Raw genomic sequence first — 19,032 nt, 5'->3', positions numbered from 1 at the left:
TGTGGTGGGGGTGGTGGCGGGGGTGGGGGGGGGGGGTCCCCTCTCTCACAGCTTCTTTTTATTTGCCTCTCAAGCTGGAGCAAGAAAGAGAAGTTGAGAAGCTGCCACGAAGCAGATTCCCCTCTTCTGTCTCTCTGAAACTGAGTGTAGGGGGGGATGGAAATGATCTGGTGGAACAGCTTCTTTCAGGCTTTCTCACCCTGCCTGGCTACGTGTCAAGCATCAAAACTGAAGACAAGGAGGTCTAAATAAAGTCTGCATGTGAAATGAGAGGCTTCCTGAACCCTCTGAAGTTCATGCTGGTCCCAGAGACTTTTGCTAAATCAGTGTGTTTGGTTTTTTGTTGTTGTTTGGTGTCTTTTTTGGTTTGTTCTGCTGGAAATAGCCCTGCAGTTTGGTTTCTGGTGGGATTCCCTTCGTGCTGCTGCTCAAATTGGGAGAGCAGCTTTAAGCTGAAGACTTTGGGGTGGTTTTGCTCCTTCTCCCCAGAAGCTTTGCTTTCTCAGGCTGTGAGCTGCAGAGCCTGGGGCCTCTCTTAACTCGTGGGAGCAGCTAAATTTATTAACAAACCAGCTTGTGCTGAGCTGAGGCCAAAGTGCAACTTCCTGCCTTGCTGGGGTTAAAGGCCTGGTTGTGCTGACCTGACATGGTGGTCAGTTTATAATGGTTTATTTTAACAGGGTAACTCAGGCAAGGGGGGACCTTGAGAACCTCTGGTCCCACTTGCTGCCTGAGGAAGCTTTTGGGGTATGAAGTTGCTCAGGGGCTTTTGTTTTACAGGCTGAGAGAGTTGGGGTTGTTCAACCTGGAAGAGGCTCCAGGGAGACCTTGGAGCATCTTCCAGTACCTGAAGGGGCTCCAGGAAAGCTGGGGAGGGGCTTTTTCCAAGGGCATGGAGTGACAGGGTGAAGGGGAATGGTTTTAAGCTGGAAGAGGGGAGATTTAGGTCAGGTATTAGGAAGAAATTCTTCACTCTGAGGCTGGAGAGAGCCTGGCCCAGGCTGCCCAGGGAAGCTGTGGCTGCCCCATCCCTGGCAGTGTTGAAGGGCAGGTTGGATGTGGCTTGGAGCAGCCTGGGCTGGTGGGAGGTGTCCCTGCCCATGCAGGGGGGGTAGAACTATTTTAACTTTAAGATCCCTTCCAACCCAAACCAGTCTGTGTTTCTCCAGCCTCATCTTAAACACACACAAGGTGGAGGTGTCACCACATCTTTTGGCGACTTCCACCCGTGCTGAGCTGCCCCCCAAATTTCCTCCCTCTGTATTTCTGTGTTTTGGTTTTTTTTTTTAAATCCCACTGGATGTGCTTTGTCTCTCCTCAGCTCCATTCCCACTGCTTCCTGCTTCTGGCTGTGGCTTTGCAAGCAAGGAACGTGCCCCCCTTCCAGCTGCTGCTGGGCTGGCAGTGACCACCTCACAGCTCAGCTGCAAACGGAGTGAGAAACCAACCCAACGTGCTCAACTGCTTCTGATGCAGAAGGATCTGAGCTCCAGCAGGCCAGGGGAAGCCCTGACTGGAGGGTGAGAGCACGTGAATCCCTGCTAATCCCCTTCTCCCATGGGATCAACGAGGGTGAGGGGCAGGAGACACGTGTCCCCAGTTGGTGTTGTGGTGCTGCTGGGCTTGGCTGGGCCAACATCCCACTCCCACCCTGCCCCCCAACAGGCACAAGGCTCCCTCCTTCAGTATCTTTTATTAATGTGTAGAAAATGCATTAAAAAAAGGAGCTACCCATAGCCTAAGAGAGGTCAGGGCTAAAAATACTAGTTAACAACGGTTAACAAGCGTCGATCCCATTCTCTGGGCTACGTTCTCATTACAGGGTGGGGAGGGTTGTTTAATATATTATTTATTTATATCCTTTAGGCATCTCTTTGCTTTTTCTCTTCCCCCTTGTTTGGTTGGGTTTGTGTTCGAGTTCATCAGAACCTGTTCAGGGCATTTCTTTGCTTCCCTCCTTCCTTCTTGGTGGTGGTTTTTCATTTTAGTTGAGTTTGAGTAAAGGGATAAACACCATTCCAGGGTAATACCTGCACCCAAGGGGGCTGCTTGCTTGGTTGGTTGTGTCTTCATGTCACCATCCTTCTGGGAACCACTGACACCTGGAGAGCTGCAGGCTGGGGATCAAGGTGGGGTTGGGCATCAGCATCTCCCCAAGGATCAGCTTTTCTCTTCCCCTCGCCCCAAAAGTCTCCCCTGGAAGGGGCAAAGAGCTGCCTCCACCATCTGGGTACCACCAGGTTTAAGGAAAGGGGAAGGTGACCCTGGAGGGTCATCCCCAAGGGGCTTGGTTGGGTTTGATGGCCATCACAGGGTGCTTTGTTGGCAGAAGTAGGGATGGGCTTCTTCTCACTTGGCCCCAGGACAGAGCCCTTGGTTAGTGGGTGTGAGCATGAATTAAAGGGTTTGGGGGGGGCAAGAGCTCTTTGCTGGCAGTGTCTGTAAGGTCAAGTGTAGTGGGTGTCACTGGGGGTGTGTGGTGGGGACACACCAGGAGGGTGGCTCTGGCTGTGGATGAAGGGCACATGCTGGCACAGAGGTGATGCTCTGGGTGGGGGTTTTGGCTCCTGCTGGGCTTTGGCAGGTCAGTCCTTGTCTGTTGTAGGTCCAGGGCCACCCCAGCATGGTGGCACTGCTGCCTGGAGGTGGCAGTGGCATGGGCTAGTTCTCTGGTCAAGTAATGCTAACTTCTCCCCAACCTTTCTGTGGACCTTCCAGTGTCCTTCTGCCAAACCCCAGCTCCCTGTGGGGAGAGCCTGGCACTTCCCTTCTTCAAACTATTCTTTTCTAAACCCTTTGTTCAGGATCACTTACTAAAAGCAGCTTTTCCTTTCAGGCCTTTCTTTGGTTACATTTCAGTGCAGCTGGTGGTGGGAAAGGTGGGCTGGGAGCTCTGGTGGGAGAGGAAACAGGGAAATTGGGCAAGAGATGAGAAAGTCCCTTGGTGTTTTCTTCCAGGATTTGGGGGTTAGAAAGAAGAGGTGGCTTTGAAAGGCTGCAGGGGTCCTGGGCACTCTGCTGGGTGAAGGACCTGATGTGCCACTCCCAGCTTGATGTCATGGGAGTTGACATCTTGCAATGGATAGTGGGGTTTGGGTACAGCTTCAGGTTCCTTTGGGGGTCTGGGACAAGCCTGGGCCATACAAGCAGGATGACAGAGGAGCCAGCAGAGCCCACTGATGGTTCACATGCTGGAGCCAAGGTCTCTTGAGCTGAGCATTGTGCAGGACCTGGGCTGGGTTTCTGGGAATGTCAGGCCTGTTGCTAGGACTTCATTCAGTCTCAAGGCTCTGCTGGTGGGGGACAGGGACAAAGTTGCTGTGGTTGGAGAATAAATTCAGAAGAAGGGCTTGATCAACCAGCTGTGGAAGGTAAAGAGAGACTTAGTCACCTGGCTGTTGTGTAGCATCAGTGTTGAGCACCAATTTGCTTGGAGCTGCTGGCAAGGAGCTTTGTCCAAAAAAAATTCATCAGGTGATGATGGAAAGTAGGTTTCTGGAAAACTGCATCTGTAGTGGGACAATGTGAACAAGGGCCAACGGCCCAAATGACCAGGTTGCCATTGCTGGTGGTTTGCCCAGGCTTGGGTGAGGTTGTCACCAGGAGAAAACCATGACCTGCAGAAATCTTTCCATTAGAAGATTTTAGCAACTGCATTTCACTGAGGTAAGGGAAAGGCAACACCCTGGTGCTGTGTGTGAGCTCAGGGACCAGCACTGGAAGGTCAGGTATGATCTCCAAGGGTGTCCTTCAGACTTGATGATGGAGTTGTGTCAACTGGGCCCTCTCATCCTGCTCACAGGGCTTCCAAAAGGGATGACAGACACGAGCAGGGAGGGAGAGATCTACGTCAGGAAATCTATTTAGAGAGGAATCAGCCTGTTGGAGGATCTTCTTTTGAACCTTCTGGAAAAGCTTGGCACCTTCTGATTTTCTGTTTGAGTTGTACTTTTGAAAGCAGAAGCTTCTTGCCTCCCACTTGCTTGTGAGTGATGAGCTCCTGTGTTTTCACCAAGGCCTCTTCCTTTCATGTGGGTAGATAAGCAGCATCTGAGTCACTCCAGGAATTCCATCCCCTGCCAGTCCCTGCTCCCAAGTGTCACCACTGCAGTGCTTTTTGTTGGGACACTTGCCTATAAACTCCTTGTGATGGTTGGGAAAACTGTTCCTCTGCTGGTCTCCTATGAAGGCTTCTTAGCTTTGGATCAGTTTCATCTCCTGCTTCTTGTTGGCCTCTGGGACCTCAGACTTGGGAGGCTGCTCAGGAGGTGTGACAAGCTGCCCTCTGTGGCTGGTTCCTTCTGTCCCCAGGCACCTGGGGGCTTGTAGGGACAGGACAAGGGGTGAGGGGTTGAAACTAAATGAGGGGAGGTTTAGACTAGGTGTAGGTTTTACGATGAGGGTGGTGAAACACTGGCCCAGGTTGCCCAGAGAGGTGGTAGATGCCCCATCCCTGGAGTCAGTCAAGCTCAGGGTGAAAGGGACTCTGAGCAACCTGATCTAGTTCAGGAGTTTCCTGCTCACTGCAGGGGGGTTGGCCTGGATGACCTTCAAAAGCTCCTGCCAGCTCTTAACCATTTAATGATCTGTGATACTGGCCACATCCTGCAAGAGATCCCATCATCCTCAGCCTCTCTGACTAACCTGTTCCTCAGCTGATTGACTTGCCTGATTAGACCTTGATGTGAAGTAGGAAGAGGTGCCTTGTTTGCAGATGAGACGTTGCCGAGCTCCAACATCCTTCCCACAGCTTGGGCTGCAGTCTGGAAGATGACCACTTGAAGGGCTGGACCCTGGACCTCATCCTGACCTTGGGGTTAGCTATGATTTCATGTGCCAGCACGTGGCATGGACCAGGAGGCTGCATGTCCTGCTCAATGCCTTCCTTCAGCCCTGCAGCCGTGGTCGGTAACGTCAGAAACCCCAGGAGCATCACCATGAAAGAAGACACTGCCCTGAATTCTGATCTGCTGCAAAGCTGCCTTTTATGCTGCCATCTGGAAGATGCTCCTTGAGACAAAGCCTCTTCAGTGTGATCAAATCAAAAAGCAGCATTTAGTGGTGGTGAGGCCCCCTTGGCTGTGCACCCAGCGATGAGCTGCATTGTCCTTACATGAGTCCCTTCTCCAGGGGACAATGCCCAGCATTGATCAGAGCCCTTGGCAGAAGTGCCTCCAGCCTGGTGGTTGTTTGAGCTACATGGAGGTGGTGTCAATGACCCAGAGAGCCCAGCCAGAGCTATCCAAAGGGTTTGTCTTCCTTAAGGTAGAAGAAGGATGGGAAGGGCAAACTCATCTATTCTTTCAAGGGTCTTGAGATGCTCCAAAACCTGAATGGACTCAGCCTTCCTTCCAGGGGGGGGGGAACAGCTGGTGTCACATTAGAGAGTGAGTGACACCAAGGCACTGAGGTTGGTGTTCCTCTTGTGATGGGGTGAAGAGGGATGGTGTAGCAGAAGGAAGGGAACAGGCATTTCTCACCTTGCTGTGTTGTCATCCTTCCCTGTGCTCCTGAACAAGAGGCATCCCAGGCTGGGTTGTGGTTGTATGGCAGCTCTTCTGGTTGCTGGTCCTTCTCTAAGACTTTGCTTTGGGACTCCAGTCTTCTCCATCAATCTCAATCATGCACCTGCCATGGGATGAGGTCAGCTCAGAGGGATGGATGATGCAGGTTGGGGCTGGTGGAGCAATTCTTGTTCCCCTGCACCCCACGTACACAAGGATGACTTTGGCTGTGGTGGGACCCACATGTGAGCTGCAGACTTGAGTTTGCCAACATGCAGATATTTGCCAAGCCCTCCTGGTGTGGCTGTGAAAGTTGGGGATGGGTTGAGCCTTGTGTTTGCTCATCCTGACTTGGTCTCCATGTGTACAATGCATAGGGGAGGGATGACCACTCCCTCCTTGGAAGTGTTCAAGTGCAGATTCCATGGGGCTTGGAGCAACCTGGTCTAGTGGGAGGTGTGGCAGGGGGGTTGGAACTGGATGATCTTTAAGGTCCCTTCCAATCTGAACCATTCTATGATGGTTCTATGGCCAGTTCAAAAGTAAAGATGGACCCTCTGCCTGCTGGGGGAGTTGGTGCCTACAGGATGGCATGAAGCTTGGGACCTCCTTGCCAGGAGGGGACAGGGAGGCAAGGAAAGGATGGGTGTTCCTGGCCATGACTGGACTGGAAATGGCCACATGAAGGTTTGTTTTTTTTCCAGGAACCCTGGGACAAACTTTTCTAACAGGGTTTGCTGGGGATTTCTAAGTCTTTTAAAAAAATATCAAAAAAATCTCTCTTTCTTTCTCTCTCTTTCTCCTCACGTTAAGGGCCAGAGTATTGGGGTGGGGAGACTGGAAATTTGGTATTTCTCTGGGACAGCTGCAAAGCAATGAGGTCTTTCCTTTCCCACAGCCTTTGCTTGTACCACGGGTCCCTCCAGCACTGGTGAGGGGCAGGTTCCTCTCTCCGACCAGCAGTAATTCTTGGTGGGTTTGTTGGTGGTGGTGGGGTTTTTTTTTCCCCCCCTCTTTTCATATTATAAAATACAAACAAACGACAGAAAAGGTCGGGTGGTGGGAGGTGGGAGGGGGTTCAGCTGGCTCAGAGCTGGAGGGACCGTCGCTTCCTCCCGGAGACGTTGCGGTGGTTGTAAGGTCTCATCTTCATCTCCACAAAGGGGATGGAGAACTCGTGGCCTTTCCAGTGGTACCAGTTAATCCCCTGGCAGGAGGGAGAGAAAGGGACAGGGTAAAGAAAGACCCTAACAAGAAACTAGAAGGGGGAGGGGGGAAGGAATCAAGGTTGATGACCATAGAGAAGCCAGAAGGTAGATCCTGCTACAGTAGATCCTGCAAGTAGATCCTTGCTCCTGTACAGAAGCAAGAAAGTGTTCTGCAGCTCTGGCTTGATGGGGTCTTTTATTGTTTTCCTTTCTCAAAGGCTCCAGATCAAATTTTGTGTATTTTTTTTCAAATGTAGCTTGACAAGAGGTCAATGACCACAGGAACCAGGCACAGAGCACCAGCCTGGAAGGTGGTTCCCTTTGCTCCAGCTTGTGTTGGACCACCTCAGCGATGCTCCTGGCCTTGGTGGACCAACCACGCAGCCCCAGCCCTCCCTTAGGCTTTGTTTCCATGCTTGTTCCCACTGCTGGAGGAAATGCTGGAGGTTTCCAGGCCAGCTCTGCCCTTACCTGGCTGTGCCGGGACTCCCCGTACTTCCCGTTGAGGTTGGTGCGGTGACAGTTCTTGTACCACCAGGCCCCTTTGTAGGACATGGCACAGTTGGTCACAGCCACGTCGTTGTCCCTGTCCTTGGTGGAGAAGGGGCGGCCCTGGTGGTAGGTGAGGGAGTCCCCTGTGGAAAGAGGTGCCATGAGGGGTGAGGGAGGCCCCTGTCAACTTGGTCTTCTGAGAAGGAAATGAGGGTATTGTGGTTTGTGTGGTAGCTCAAGCAGCTGGGAGCCTGGTAATGGTGTTAACTGGAATTGCTCACATCTGAGGTCCTCTGCTGTTGGTTTAGGGTCAGTACAGACCACAGCAAACCTTAGAGTTTGCCTGGGTTTGGCAGATAAAATGGTGTATGGTTTTGGATCTGAGTTTTGGTGTTTCAGAAATGAATGGAATCCTAGATTTGGGCATATCTGGGTTTCTGAAGCCTGACCCTGCTATGGAACTTCAGGATGGTGTGCTGAGGGATGTGGTTTAGTGGGGGACTTGGCAGGGCTGGGTTAATGGTTGGACTTGATGATCTTAAAGGTCTTTTCCAAACAAAATGATTCTTGGATGCTTTCAGCCTCCTTCCCTCCTGCTACCCAAAGGGAACTTTTTCTCCCAGAGGTAGCCAAGCATTCATCTCTTGACCCAAGATGCTTGGCTTTCTGTTCTCCCTTTGGAAAAAGGGAAGACCCTTTTGGAAGATGCGTGTTGTCTTATTCCACCAAACCCACCAACCTCAGCTCCCCTCCTTCCGAAGGCACGAGAGAGCTGCTTTTGGGGGAAAGAAGAGCCAAAGTAAAATAGGCTCCTTATTACAATTGAGTGAGGTACTTACAGGAGACCTTAACAGGCTCCTTAGTGGCCCCTGAGAAAATCTTTGGGGCTGTGTCCACCCCAGCCACCAAGAGGCTTGCTAGAAAACCTCTCATCAGTGAATCTTTGGTGAGTCTTGGCTTTCTTTGCTCAAAGTGGTGCAGAAACTCCTGGGTTGGATGGTTAGAAGAAGGGCTAGTGTGGGAAAGGAGAGGGGGTGGTGCCTGCAGCATCATTTTGGTGAGGGGTTTGGTGCTCAAGGCCAGAGCAAGTGCTGCATGGCAGGCAACCAAGATCCCTGCTTCTAATCTCCCAGTTGCAGCGACCAATGTATGGAACACCTCCTGTGCCTTAGGCATGGCATGGGGTACCTCACTGTGCACGTGGCAGTGAAGTTTGGTATGGACCATGGAGGCTTTGGGTCACTGGGCATGTCTGTCCCAGCTAGAGGGGCTGCTCCTGCTTCCTGGGGAGGAAACCCCCTCCCTCCAGCATCCATCAGCCACCGTTTTCTGGTGGACAAAACCTGGGGCTGCTGCCTCAGCTGAGCAAGAAGGTGGGATGGTGTCCATGGGAAAGTGGGCAGTGTTTGGGCTCTGCCTGAGGAAGTGGTGCAGAGGGATGGCAGCTTGTTCCCCTGCTGGGGGAGGGCGACCAACACGCCCTCCTGTGCGAGCTGGGGTGGTTGCCAGGTGAGATGACACCTCTGCTGAATGACATGGTTGTTTGGACAGCAGTGCCTCTGATACTCAACATCTAATCCCTAGTGGAAAATTCCCCCTTGTCCTTGGTGGGATTTCATAGAATCCCAGAATCTCAGGGGTTGGAAGGGACCTGGAAAGCTCCCCCAGCCCAGCCCCCCTGCCAGAGCAGGGGCACCCAGAGCACATCACACAGGAACGTGGCCAGGGGGGTTGGAATGTCTCCAGAGAAGGAGACTCCACAGCCTCTCTGGGCAGCCTGGCCCAGGGCTCTGGCACTCTCACAGCAAACAAGTTCTTCCTGAGATTCACATGGAACCTCCTGGGCTCCAGTTTGCACCCACTGCCCCTTGTCCTGTCACTGGACATCCCTGCACAAAGCCTGGCTCTGCCCTCCTGACACTGCCCTGAACAGATCTGTAACCAGGGATGAGGTGGCCCCTCAGTCTCCTCTTCTCCAAGCCCAACAGACCCAGCTCCCTCAGCCTTTCCTCAGCAGGGAGATGTTCCCCTCCCTTAATCATCTTTGTAGTTCTGCCCTGGGCTCTCTCCAGCAGTTCCCTGTCCTTCTGGAACTGAGGGGCCCAGAACTGGGCACAACATTCCAGATGTGGCCTCACCAGGGCAGAACAGAGGGGCAGGAGAACCTCTCTGACCTACTAACCACCCCCTTTCTAATGCACCCCAGGATCCATTGGCCTTCTTGGCCACAAGGGCACATTGCTGGCTCATGGTCATTCTCCTGTCTACCAGGACCCCCAGGTCCCTTTCACCTACACTACTCTCCAGCAGGTCAGCCCCCAACCTGTACTGGGACACGGTGTTGTTCTTCTCCAAATGCAAAACTCTATACTTGCCCTTGTTGAATTTCATCAGGTTTCTCCCCGCCCAATTCTCCAACCTATCTAAGTCTCTCTGAATGGCAGCACAGCCTTCTGCTGTGTCAGCCACTCCTCCCAGCTTAGTGTCATCAGCAAACCTGCTGAGGGTACATTCTATACCCTCATCCAGGTCGTTGATGAAGATGTTGAACACCACCGGTCCCAGCCTGGTTTCCATGATGGGCGGCAGGAAGGGTTTGTGTCTTGCCGCTCCTTTAGTTGGGATCTCCATCACGGTTTCAGACCCCCCCACTGGTCCCAGGGGGACTCCCTAGCACTGGGGTTGTACCTGAAGTGCCATTGTAGTCCCCGATTCTCAGCTTGTACAGGGTCCTGGAGTCCCCAACAGAGAACTTGTCATAGTAGGCGTAGGCTGCCTCCTGCCCGTCCCGCATGTCGACGCGCAGCTCGTAGCGCCCCTGCGACGTGATCCTGTGGATGTTGTCCAAGCCTGGCAGGACACACAGCAGGACACCCCGTGAGACCCACATCCCCCCCTGCCAGCAAACAAACAAAGCTTTGGGCAAATCAAACCAGCGGTGGGAAATGAGGGTGAGGAGAGGAACAGGCGGCACTGCTGGTGGAGCCTTTGTCTCTGCTGGCACTGGTGGGGTCTGGGCTCAGGTTGCACCTCCTCTTGGCTGGGAGAGGTGGGTTGAGGGCTGCAGGTTCAGCTTTCCCCATGCCCAGTGGGGGGCACTCAGCTGTGGAGCCCTGGTGCTTCTCATGTTGCTGTGAAGCTTCCATACAAGCCAGAGCACGTTCATGCTGCAGGGCTGGCCTTGGCTCCTGGTCAGGTTTTGGGGGAGCACACTCAGTTTCAGAGCTGTGCTGGGTCTCCCACTCCCCCCTTTCCTACTCTCTTTGGGCTTTCTGGCTAAGGCCAGGTGAGGTCCACGAGCTGTAGATGCCTCCAAAGCAACCTGTAGTCATCCAAAGGAGGGATGATGGGGTTTGGTCCATGAAGGACCCCCAGTGTGCCCCCTTCTCTCCTAGGAGGAGCAAATGATGGAGCTGCTGGCCTTCACAACAGCCTTTTCTGTGGTGGTGTGTCCATGAGGGACTTCCTAACGTGCAGGGGGTGAACAATGGAAAGGAAAGGTCTCTGAGGGAGAGAGGAGAGGGTGTGAGCAGCAACAGTGTATGGGGAGCTTGGGTTTGACGTGTGGGTGAAAGACAACTGGTGAAGGTCTTACCCAGCCAGAACTCATCCTCCAGGTTCCCAAAGCCAACCCGGTAATCTGCCCATTTTCGGAAGAAATCAGTCAGCCCGTTCTGTCTCCTCTGGAAGACCTGAGGTGGAGGAAGACCAGGAAGAAGATGAGTGTGAAGAAGAAGACAGACTTGGGCTTTGGGGTACGTGAAATGCAGACAAAACTTTGGCTTCCCATCGTGCCTTTTGGGGGAGAAAAAGACAAGAGCCATCTGGTTAAAGTTAATTACAGCTGTGCAATTAATTCCTGTGCAGATGGAGAAGCTAAAGAGGTGTTAGGTGATGTCTGAGGCAAATCAGGGTTGTAACAGGAAGGAACTGCCCTTCAAGCTTTCTGCTCTACCTGATGCATGGTGCCTCTGGTTTTCTAGCCTATGTTTCTGCATTCAGCTGGCTCTTTCTGTGGTAGCTGAGAGGTGCTTGGATGGAGGGAAAATTCCTGGCTAAGATAACATCCATGCTAGAAACTGGCATTTGTGATAGCCTTTTGTTTGTTTGTTTGGGCCATACATCTAGCAGAGCTTTGTGTAGTGCACTTGACAGGAATCAAATCAAAGCACCAGAGCATTATTTACTTCAAGTGTCAGTCCATCTATGTCAAGGCAAGGGGTGGCTGTGCAATTCAGAAGCCAAACAGGCATTGGACTCCCCAGCATTCCTGTGTGGACTCCATCTGGGTGATGCTTGACACCTTCCCCTTGCAGGCAGCAGGAATCATTCCCTGGGAAAGCTCCCAGCCATTCATTTAATTTCTAGAGCAGTAAATCAGCTCTGCTCTCAAGACCCCACTCTCCAGACGCCCTGCAAACGTGCCCAATGAATCAAAGGGCATTTATCCAAGTGTAACTACTCTTTTGCTGGGGCTGTTCCTGATGGTGTGGGAAATGATGAAGCATTCCCGGGCAGCCTGGTGCTTGGTTTGCTGGGAAGAGGGGGCTCTGGTTGCTTTGTGATGGGGACAACTCCCCTGCTGACCCGCTCAGCTACTCACGATCCAGCCGCCGCCGTCTGTGGTCATGTCACAGTACACCTGCACCTTCTGGCTGAGGTCCCCGTTGATGGAGATGGTGTAGACACCACTCAGGGTGTCTCCATTCATCAGGTGCTGGGCACAGTCCTGAGGGTTGGCAAAGACACGCCCGCCTGAGAAATTCAAAAGGAAAAAAAAAGCAGAGCAACATGTAAGCAAAGCTCAACCCTTCCCGCGTGTCCAGGTTGTGATCCAGGAAAGGTCTAACTTGGTTCCGTGTCCCAGCTTGCCCTGCAAGGCAGTAGTTCTTCACATCTGCCTACAACATCAGAGGATTTGATGGGGAAAAAAAAACGTGTGCAGATATTAATTAGTCTCCCATAGGTCCTGTCTTGGAAACGGGCACGGGAACATCACTGTGAATGATGAGGGATGTCACTTCTTGGACCACCTTCCTGCACTGTGTCTGAAACCCTGGGGTTTAAGCTGTCACCAGCCTGTTTAGACAGCTGTGAAAATACCCAAAGCTGTGGTCTGCTCAGGGCTGCCAGCTCCAAACAAGTTCTATGACTTTCCTGCTTCCAGGGAGATTCTCCTGACCTTGGGAATGAGGATGGGCACTGGCACACTGAGCAGGAATTTTTTGCTGCAGGCTGGTGGGCACTGTGACTGTGCTCCCCCTAATGAAGAAATGTCTCATTTGGGCGTCAGAAGTTGAGAGTCTTAATGACAAGATCTCAGCACTGTTGGGGTCTCAACTCTGGGTTCAGGGTTTTTTTCTAATTTAATGCCAAAAGGGGAACTATATCTTTTTGTTTGCCATTGGTTGTATGGCTGGTAGGGTAAACGAGGGCAGAGCTGGGGATGTGGATGTGGCTTCCAAGGCTGTCTCAGTCATGCACTGAGAAGGTGCAAAGGACGTGCTGTGAGCATCTCTCACAGCTGTGTCATGTCCTGCAGGACCAGGGTAGAGACCCTTGCCTGTAACTTGGGTGTATTTCCCCAGTGTTGCAACCCAAACACCTGTAGTTGTGGCTGCCCCCTCCCTGGACTGTTCAAGGCCAGGCTGGATGGGGCTTGGAGCAACCATGTGTGACCCTGCCCATGCAGGTCCCTTCCAACCCAAATCATCCTGTGATACTATGGTCCTGTAAATCTCCATAAGGCCAAAATATGGAAGATCCCCCTTTTTTTTCCTGTCTCCATGGTTGGTAGCACAAAGTCTGGTGAGACTGTTCACATTTCATAGCATCCAACATTGAAAACTGCTTCCAAGACAAGCACGTCAGGCTCCCCTGAGCTCTGCAGAGATGACTTGTTTCTTAATTTATATTCATTTCTCTAAGAGCCAAGGAGACCTTGAAAGACATTTCAAACCACTATAAATTCTAAATACTGTATCTATTTCTTCCCTTTGTTCCATCTGTGGACAATTCCCTGAGAACCTCATGCAAACATGAAACAAAGCAGCCAAGATATTAATATATCAGAGGGAAGGGAAGAACCTTGTGCTGTGTCCTGTGAGGAGAAGGAAGCAAAACACTTTGATTTATGGTTGTTTTGTTGTTGTTGGTTTGGGGTTTTTTTGTTGTTTGTTTGTTTGGTGTCCTTAAAGACAAGTGCTCTCCCAGGGTGAGTTGAATCCCAGACCTTGATTCTAGAGATGCTTCCCATGGGTTGCATGGCCTTGAGGTTTGTTCCTGGTTGTTTCTGTCTCCTTGGTACATGGGGTAAGTGAGGGACAACCTGGTTACTTGCTGATGTCTCTCCTCACTTCAAAAGCAAATTAAACCTGTGCTTGGATGCTGCATCATCTGGCAGTGATGCCTCTGACACCACCGAGGGCTGGCATTTGTGTTGAATGGAAAAGGGTGCTCTCTTGGCCTGATGTGGGTAGGTTTCTGCTGCTTTATCCCAGGAAAATAGCTGGCCCCTTGCAGTTCCATCCCAGGAAAACAGCTGGCCCCTTGCAGTTCCATCCCAGACTCCTGAACAGCCTCTTTTCCATCACCTGCCTGAATTTTGCTGGTCCTATGTTTCTGCATAAGAGGTGAGAATAACAGGAAAGCCTGATCTGCAGATGCATTAGAGAAGTCTCCTCTTTTTTTTTTTTATGATTTAAATAGTTTCTCTTCACCTGATTTTAAGAGACAATAGACCTTTGCATGTAACTGGGATGGGGAAGTGGATCCACAGCAGGATGGGTGGGAGGAATTTTGGCAGACATCATCTTTGGGCTTCTTAGCACTTTTGAAGCCCAGGAGAAAAGTAATTGAATTCAGCCCTGAACAACATGTGCTCTGTCTGCTCAATGCCCTGCCCTAAGGAGGCTTTTCAAAGAAGGTGAGGGGCAATGCCTTTTGGACAGTTTCTACTGTGAGTGGTTGCAAAGAGTGGGGGCCATGGTGGTGTTTTCATGGAAGCTTCATTCTTGCAAGCATAAGAACATTGTCTGGGAAGGTGCTGTGGGTTCCCACTGCTTCATTTGGAAAGGAAACCTTTGCCTTAGGGACTTCTCTAGAGTTAGAGGAGGGAGGAATCATGCAATTAGATAGTGACTCCACAGATGGTGGTGGAGATGCACCTGATTTATATTTCCAAAGTTGCCCCATCCCTGGAAACGTTCAGTCAGGTTGGATGGGGCTCTGAGCAACCTGATCTAGTTAAGGATGTCCCTCCTCGTTCCAGGAGAGCTCGACTAGATGACCTTTAAAGGTCCCTTCCAACCCAAACCATCCCATGATTGTGAGAGGTTGGACCATGTCTGCAGCGTGCAGAGACCAGCTGGGTCTGTCCTCACCCCCTTCTGTTGATACACATTGTTGACTTTGGTGTTTCTTTCTCTCTGTTTATACATTTGAGGAGGGAGAAGGGCAAGGCAAAGGTTTTGGCAGATGGTTCCTGGTCTGAAGCTCAGATTCCCCTAGGCTGGGTCTGGTGTTTGCATGACGGGTCCTCGAGCAGCGCCGCGGGTCGTGGCCACCAACGTGGCTTGTGCTGAAGTGCAGCCCCAGGAGGGGAAGCCCAAAAAACCAATCTGTGCCCACCAGCACGGCCCACGGGCTCAGCCCTGCCTGGCTGGAGGGGATGCAGGGAGAGTCCTCACCTGTGGTGAAGGTGGTGGAGACGAAGCCGCTCCGCGTGGCGTCCTGGGCAGCCTGCAGGAGCACCGTGTACTCTGTGGTCTCAGAAAGCCCCTCCAGGCGGATCCATGTGTCCTCAGCATCCACAATCAGCTCCTGTACATGGGTCCCAGAAGGAGGCAGACACCAAGAGCAACAGGTAAGAAAGGTGCTGGGGAGCCTGGAGAGCAAACGAGGAGGGAAGGGGAGACACAAACTACCACCGCCCTTGGCACCTGGCGGAGGAGCCTGGCGTGGTTCTTACAGCCCTGGACTCAGTGTGAGGTCAGTGAGTATATTCAGCCTTTTGGGCTGGTCCGTGTGGGAGAAAAGGAGTTGGTTTGGACACTGGAGAGGTCAGTGTTTGCAGCCTGTGGGCTCTGTTTACCATCTCTGTTGGGATCTGTGTGCCCTTGGCACAGGGCAGGACACGTTGCTCAAGCAGTGCTGGGGGCAGAGCTTGGGCCAGACCTGCTTATCAGCCAGTTCTGACTCCAGCAGCTCCTGTCACGTTGGTTTTTCTGCTCCTTGGCCACGTGACATCCTATTGAACCCCTTCTGCAAAGCTGGTATCCCCTGGCTGCTGCCAGCCAGTCACCCTGGCACTATCTGAGGTGATGTGCTTCTGGTAGCACTTGTAGCAGCTCTTCCAGACAGGCAGATATGGACACACTCATGAAACAATCAGATATATTGTCTTGTGGGATTAACTAGCTGCCTGTACCTGTCATCCTTTTGGTAAGAAGGGCAACTGGCATTTTTAGCATCTCTGTTCACAGGGTGATTTCCTTCTGCCTCAGCTTGCCTGTGTTTCACAAGCTGTGAATTTTCCTGGTTCCTCCCAAATTTCCAGGCATGCCCTGACCTGCAGGTGTCAAGGCACCAACGTTTGCCTTGGTCAATCTCTTCCTGCCCTTTTTCATTGCTTACCTGAGGTACCACTCATGCAAAAAGCAGCATCTTCCCCCCCCTGGTCTCCCCCTGACCTAGTGGACATGGTTCTTTTGCTTTGTTGGGTTTCTCCTGCTCATTTCTCCAGGGCCAAGTTATTCCTCGAGCCTCTCAGTCACTCACCTTGCGGCTGCCGTCGGTGGATCTGTAGGTCATGACATAGTTCTCAATGTCCCCCACGGGGGGCAGCCAGGAGAGCAGGGCGCTCCGTCGGGTCACCTCGCTGGCCGTCAGGTTGGTTGGAGGATCCAAAACTGCATGGGTGGGGAGAGGGACCCAAGGGAGTGCAAGTGCTCCCACACGACCAGCCAAACCCTGCTTTCCAACCCTGCTTTCAGCCTCTCACCCCTGAGCTGCAGCCCTAAGTACTTCCTTGCCTTCAGACTGCAGAGCTCATCACCCATCCCCAGCCTTGAAAGGAGATCTGCAAACCCTCCAAGTGTCCTCCTCTACCTGCTTGCTCTCTGGAAGGCAACAGCTCCAAAATACATGTGCTGTGGGGCCTGTTGAGCTTCTTGTAAGCAAAATGGGTTCTAATGCTCTCCTGGAATATGGCCTTGGGCAAGGAAAAGACCTGGTCAGGGGTCTTCTTGGGGAACCACACACGGGGGAAATCAAAGAAAGGTGTGGATGGATGTTGAAAGAACCATCATGATCATCATCATCATCATCATCAACCATGATGGTTGATGCTTCTTGTGATTCGAGTTCTCTTCTTGTGTGGTGCCCAACACTGATAGTTGGGTGTCCTTTTGGCAACTTCTACACCCAGAGGTATGTGACAAGAGCTTTGGCTCAGCCTTGCTGGCTGCTTTTCCTGGGGTGGACACGTGGCCAAGGGGTGTGTGGGGGGGTGACAGGCAGTGGGGGAAGTGACAGTACGTACGGGTTGTGAAGTTGGTGCTGATGGTCTGGCTGGTGATGGGCCCATGGGTGGCATACATGGAGACTGTGTAGGCAGTACTGGGCAGTAGGTTGGTCAGCTGGTACTCCTGGTTGACTCCATCCACAACAATTGTTTCTCCTGCAACTGGAAGCCAAGAAGCTTAGGGGAAGATGTTCGAGGTGGTCCTTATGGGTGTGACAAAAGCACTTACACTGCTGGAACACCATGAGCTGCTGTGCAGCAGCTGAGCTGTAGGGGTGGTGTTTGGTCAGAAGGATGATCTGATTTTCCCCACAATCCCTATTGTTGCCCAATGCTTTTTGTCCCCACAGTGGTGGGTTTCCTGGAGTTGGCTGCACACCAGGTTTCAGTGGGTGGGTACTTGCTTGCCCCTGGGCTGCTGCTGCTGAGCCATTAGTAAAGTGACAGGACCCCAAGCCCCCTCCTGTGTGGACTGCCAGGCTCTGAGGCCTGGGGAGGGACACGTGCCATGGGATCTGCACAAGAGGAGCAGGGCTGAACCAGGGCCCCAGCATACCTGTGTGGTGGGTGAGGATGAGGATGTAGCTCTCCACCTCTGACAGTGGGGGGTTCCACTGCAGCAATGCCTCCGTGGGGGTGATGTTGGTGGCTGTGACCCCCAAGGGGGCATCCATAGCTACAGGTGGGAGAGATTCAGAGGTGTTCACATGCTGGTCTATGAACTGGAAGGGTTCCTTGTGGCCCACTACTCTTGGTCCTGCCTTCCTGCCCAGGGACATTTCCAGCAGAGGAGTTACTGCTGCCCCATCTGGGGAGCAGAGACATCCTAGCTTGTGCTGTTTCACTATCTGGATGCTCCTCCACTGTTTTGCTGATGCATTCTGGGATGTGTTAGGGGTTTATTTTAGGTTTTGAGGAGTCTGGGGATAGCAGAGGGTTTTATTCTTGCAGCAGATGTTGTTTGTGTCAGGGCTTCCCCAGGGTTTATTTCTGGAAGCCTACTCCCTTTAGGAAAGGTTGTCATGGTTGCCCAACATCCTATCTCTGGCTTCCCTGTGCCCAGTACAGATTTATCACTCCCCCCATTAACTACCCATGCATAACTGGGAAAAGCTTTGCTTAAACAGACTTCAAAAACCCACCCTGGGCCCTGGAGGGCCTCGCTCATCCTCTGCAGCTTGCACCAGCCTGGCTGAAGACCCACCTTGCTGCCTGAGTGCTGGTGCAAGCAGGGGCTGCCAGCCCTGCCCGGGGCTGGACTTGGCCCCCTTTGAGGTTGTTCCTGCCCAGCAGGAGCTGTTTCCCACCTGTGTGCACAGTGATGGAGGTGACCTCGCTGTCCTCCCGGCCCCAGATGCTCCTCAGCCCGATCTCATACTTGGTGGCAGGTTGCAGGTGCTGGAGGATGTACCTGGTGGCATCTCTTGGTATGGTGGTGCTGTCTGTCCTCCCTGTGAGGATGGAGCCAAGAGCTTGGGCATCATGGCTGTCCCCGTCCCATCACGGGGGGGAGGGGAGTGCCACAGCTCCAGGGTTGGTACTGGGAGTAACTGGGGGGGACTGGGCTTTGTGCCTGCCCACAGCTCTGCTGGCTGGACTAGCTCAGCATCCCAGGCCAAGGGAGAGGAGCTGGGGGAAGCAGGTGAGGGAGGTGGGATTTCAGGAGTGGGCACTGAATGAGGCATCCCCAGGGGGATGTGCTGCCAGGGGTCACTTGCTGTGCCCCTCTGGGCCAAACTGGCCCCTAGCTACAGTGGTTCCTTCCCATCCTTGTCCCAGACACCCTGTTCTAAATCCCTGCAGCCTCTTGGACCATCCCAGTTTCTCCAGGGGCACTGGAGTGAGGGTGGCTTGTTGGGACTTGTGGCTGGAGAGAGGGTTGGCAGCAGTGAGCTCAGGGCACAAGCAAGAGTGGGCTGACCTGTCACTGCTAAGCCACGTGGAAAATAAAGAGGTGCTTGGTGACAGCCAACATGGCTTCACTGAGGGCAAGTCGTGCCAGACCAATCTGGTGGCCTTCTACAACAAGGCTGCAGAGATGGTGGAGGGTGGTAGAGCATCTACCTGGAGCAGGCATCATCTACCTGGATTTGTGCAAGCCCTTTGACACTGCCCCACATGCCATCCTGGTCTCCAGACTGACAAGGCATGGATTGGATGGATGGAGCACTCAGTGGATAAGAGATTGGCTGGATGGGCACACCCAGAGAGTTGGGGTCAATGGCTCAATGTCCAAAGGGAGGCAGGTGACCAGTGGTGTCCCTCAGGGGTCAGTACTGGGACCAGTGCTGTTTAAGCTCTTTGT

General features: G+C 52.6%; 1 protein-coding gene across 1 annotated transcript in view; it reads right to left on the bottom strand.

Moving 5' to 3' along the window:
- Positions 1-6,591: 6,591 nt before the first annotated feature.
- Positions 6,592-19,032, bottom strand: part of TNR (tenascin R) — a 30,936-nt gene continuing 18,495 nt past the window's right edge. The window contains exons 11-20 of the mRNA XM_009994681.1: positions 18,035-18,178; positions 17,284-17,403; positions 16,746-16,883; positions 15,983-16,113; positions 14,893-15,025; positions 11,808-11,959; positions 10,800-10,896; positions 9,893-10,054; positions 7,184-7,347; positions 6,592-6,711 (exon numbers count right to left, since the gene is read on the bottom strand). Coding sequence (XP_009992983.1) covers positions 6,592-6,711; positions 7,184-7,347; positions 9,893-10,054; positions 10,800-10,896; positions 11,808-11,959; positions 14,893-15,025; positions 15,983-16,113; positions 16,746-16,883; positions 17,284-17,403; positions 18,035-18,178 — 1,361 coding nt within the window. The remainder of the gene's footprint in view (positions 6,712-7,183; positions 7,348-9,892; positions 10,055-10,799; positions 10,897-11,807; positions 11,960-14,892; positions 15,026-15,982; positions 16,114-16,745; positions 16,884-17,283; positions 17,404-18,034; positions 18,179-19,032) is intronic.

This window comes from Chaetura pelagica, unplaced genomic scaffold, assembly GCF_000747805.2.
Source record: "Chaetura pelagica isolate M959 unplaced genomic scaffold, ChaPel_1.0 scaffold363, whole genome shotgun sequence".
Taxonomy (NCBI): Eukaryota; Metazoa; Chordata; class Aves; order Apodiformes; family Apodidae; genus Chaetura; species Chaetura pelagica.
This window is presented reverse-complemented; position numbering and strand designations above follow the sequence as displayed.